Below are 1,031 nucleotides of genomic sequence, written 5' to 3' on the forward strand. Positions count from 1 at the left end.
TACACCTAAAAATTAGCCGGTGAAATTTTGTCATGTGGGGTCACTATGGATCACAACAGAATAGCACGCAGTGACTGCTGGGAGATGAGCCCCACAAGCTGACAACACTCACAGTGTACAGTGGCTGCAACAATACACTCACACATGCCAACCATGAAGAGGGCACAGGACCACATAGCATTTATTTCTGTTGTACATGGGGCCTAATGAATTGGAGCCGACTCAACAGCAACTAAGAACAACTCTACTGTGAGCTCTAGCATATATAAGAGGAGCCCTGGTGGTACGGTACAATGGTTAAGCACTTGGCTGATAACGGAAATGTTGGTAGTTCCAATCCACCCAGTGGCTCCCCAGGAGAAAGAGTTGGTGATCTGCTCCCATAAAGATTACTGCCTAGGAAGCCCTATGGGGCAGTTCTACTTGGTCATGTGGGGTCACTGTGAGTTGGAATCCACTTGATGGCACCTAACACCACCATATATAAAGACACACATAGAATAGTGGCATTTTCCCATTTAAACTGCCATGTTTTCATCAGTCATTTAGGAGGCACTTCATTAGGAATGGGAAGACCGTTGAGGGAAGCCAGGATGCTTTCAACCAAACTTTCCATCATATGTTGTCTGGCTTGATGAGTTGCACTCCCAATGTGAGGTGTCAGAATGATGTTCTTTAACTTCAGCAGAGGATGGTCTCTGAAACACAAATTAATTGAAGAAAACTGTTCAGACTTGTTTGGTCTCTTTACCTCATATTCTGGTTTCCCCTCCCCTGGGGAACAGCCCTGCATTGAGATAAGGAAGGCTATGAGAGGCCATAAGGCATACTCAAACATCTAACCTATGTAACTACCACTCATCTAATCCTAGTATGAGGACCCAACAGTTTGGGGGAAAGCATGTATCCTAACTTCCCACAGGCCACACTACACAGTGGCAACAATATGTGTGGTGGATTAAAAAACACATTGGCTCAAAAGACAGAAAAGGGCTTAAAGGGAGATAGATGCTGGTCTAGGTATCACAGGA

The 1,031-nt window shown here is 45.0% G+C and overlaps 1 protein-coding gene across 1 annotated transcript in view; it reads right to left on the reverse strand.

The window, feature by feature from the left end:
* Positions 1 to 541: 541 nt before the first annotated feature.
* LOC103207657 (glyoxylate/hydroxypyruvate reductase B-like) overlaps positions 542 to 1,031 on the reverse strand; it is a 40,795-nt gene continuing 40,305 nt past the window's right edge. The window contains exon 5 of the mRNA XM_007953305.1: positions 542 to 698. Coding sequence (XP_007951496.1) covers positions 542 to 698 — 157 coding nt within the window. The remainder of the gene's footprint in view (positions 699 to 1,031) is intronic.

This window comes from Orycteropus afer, unplaced genomic scaffold (assembly GCF_000298275.1).
Source record: "Orycteropus afer afer isolate SDZICR_OR568_19922 unplaced genomic scaffold, OryAfe1.0 scaffold00385, whole genome shotgun sequence".
Taxonomy (NCBI): domain Eukaryota; kingdom Metazoa; phylum Chordata; class Mammalia; order Tubulidentata; family Orycteropodidae; genus Orycteropus; species Orycteropus afer.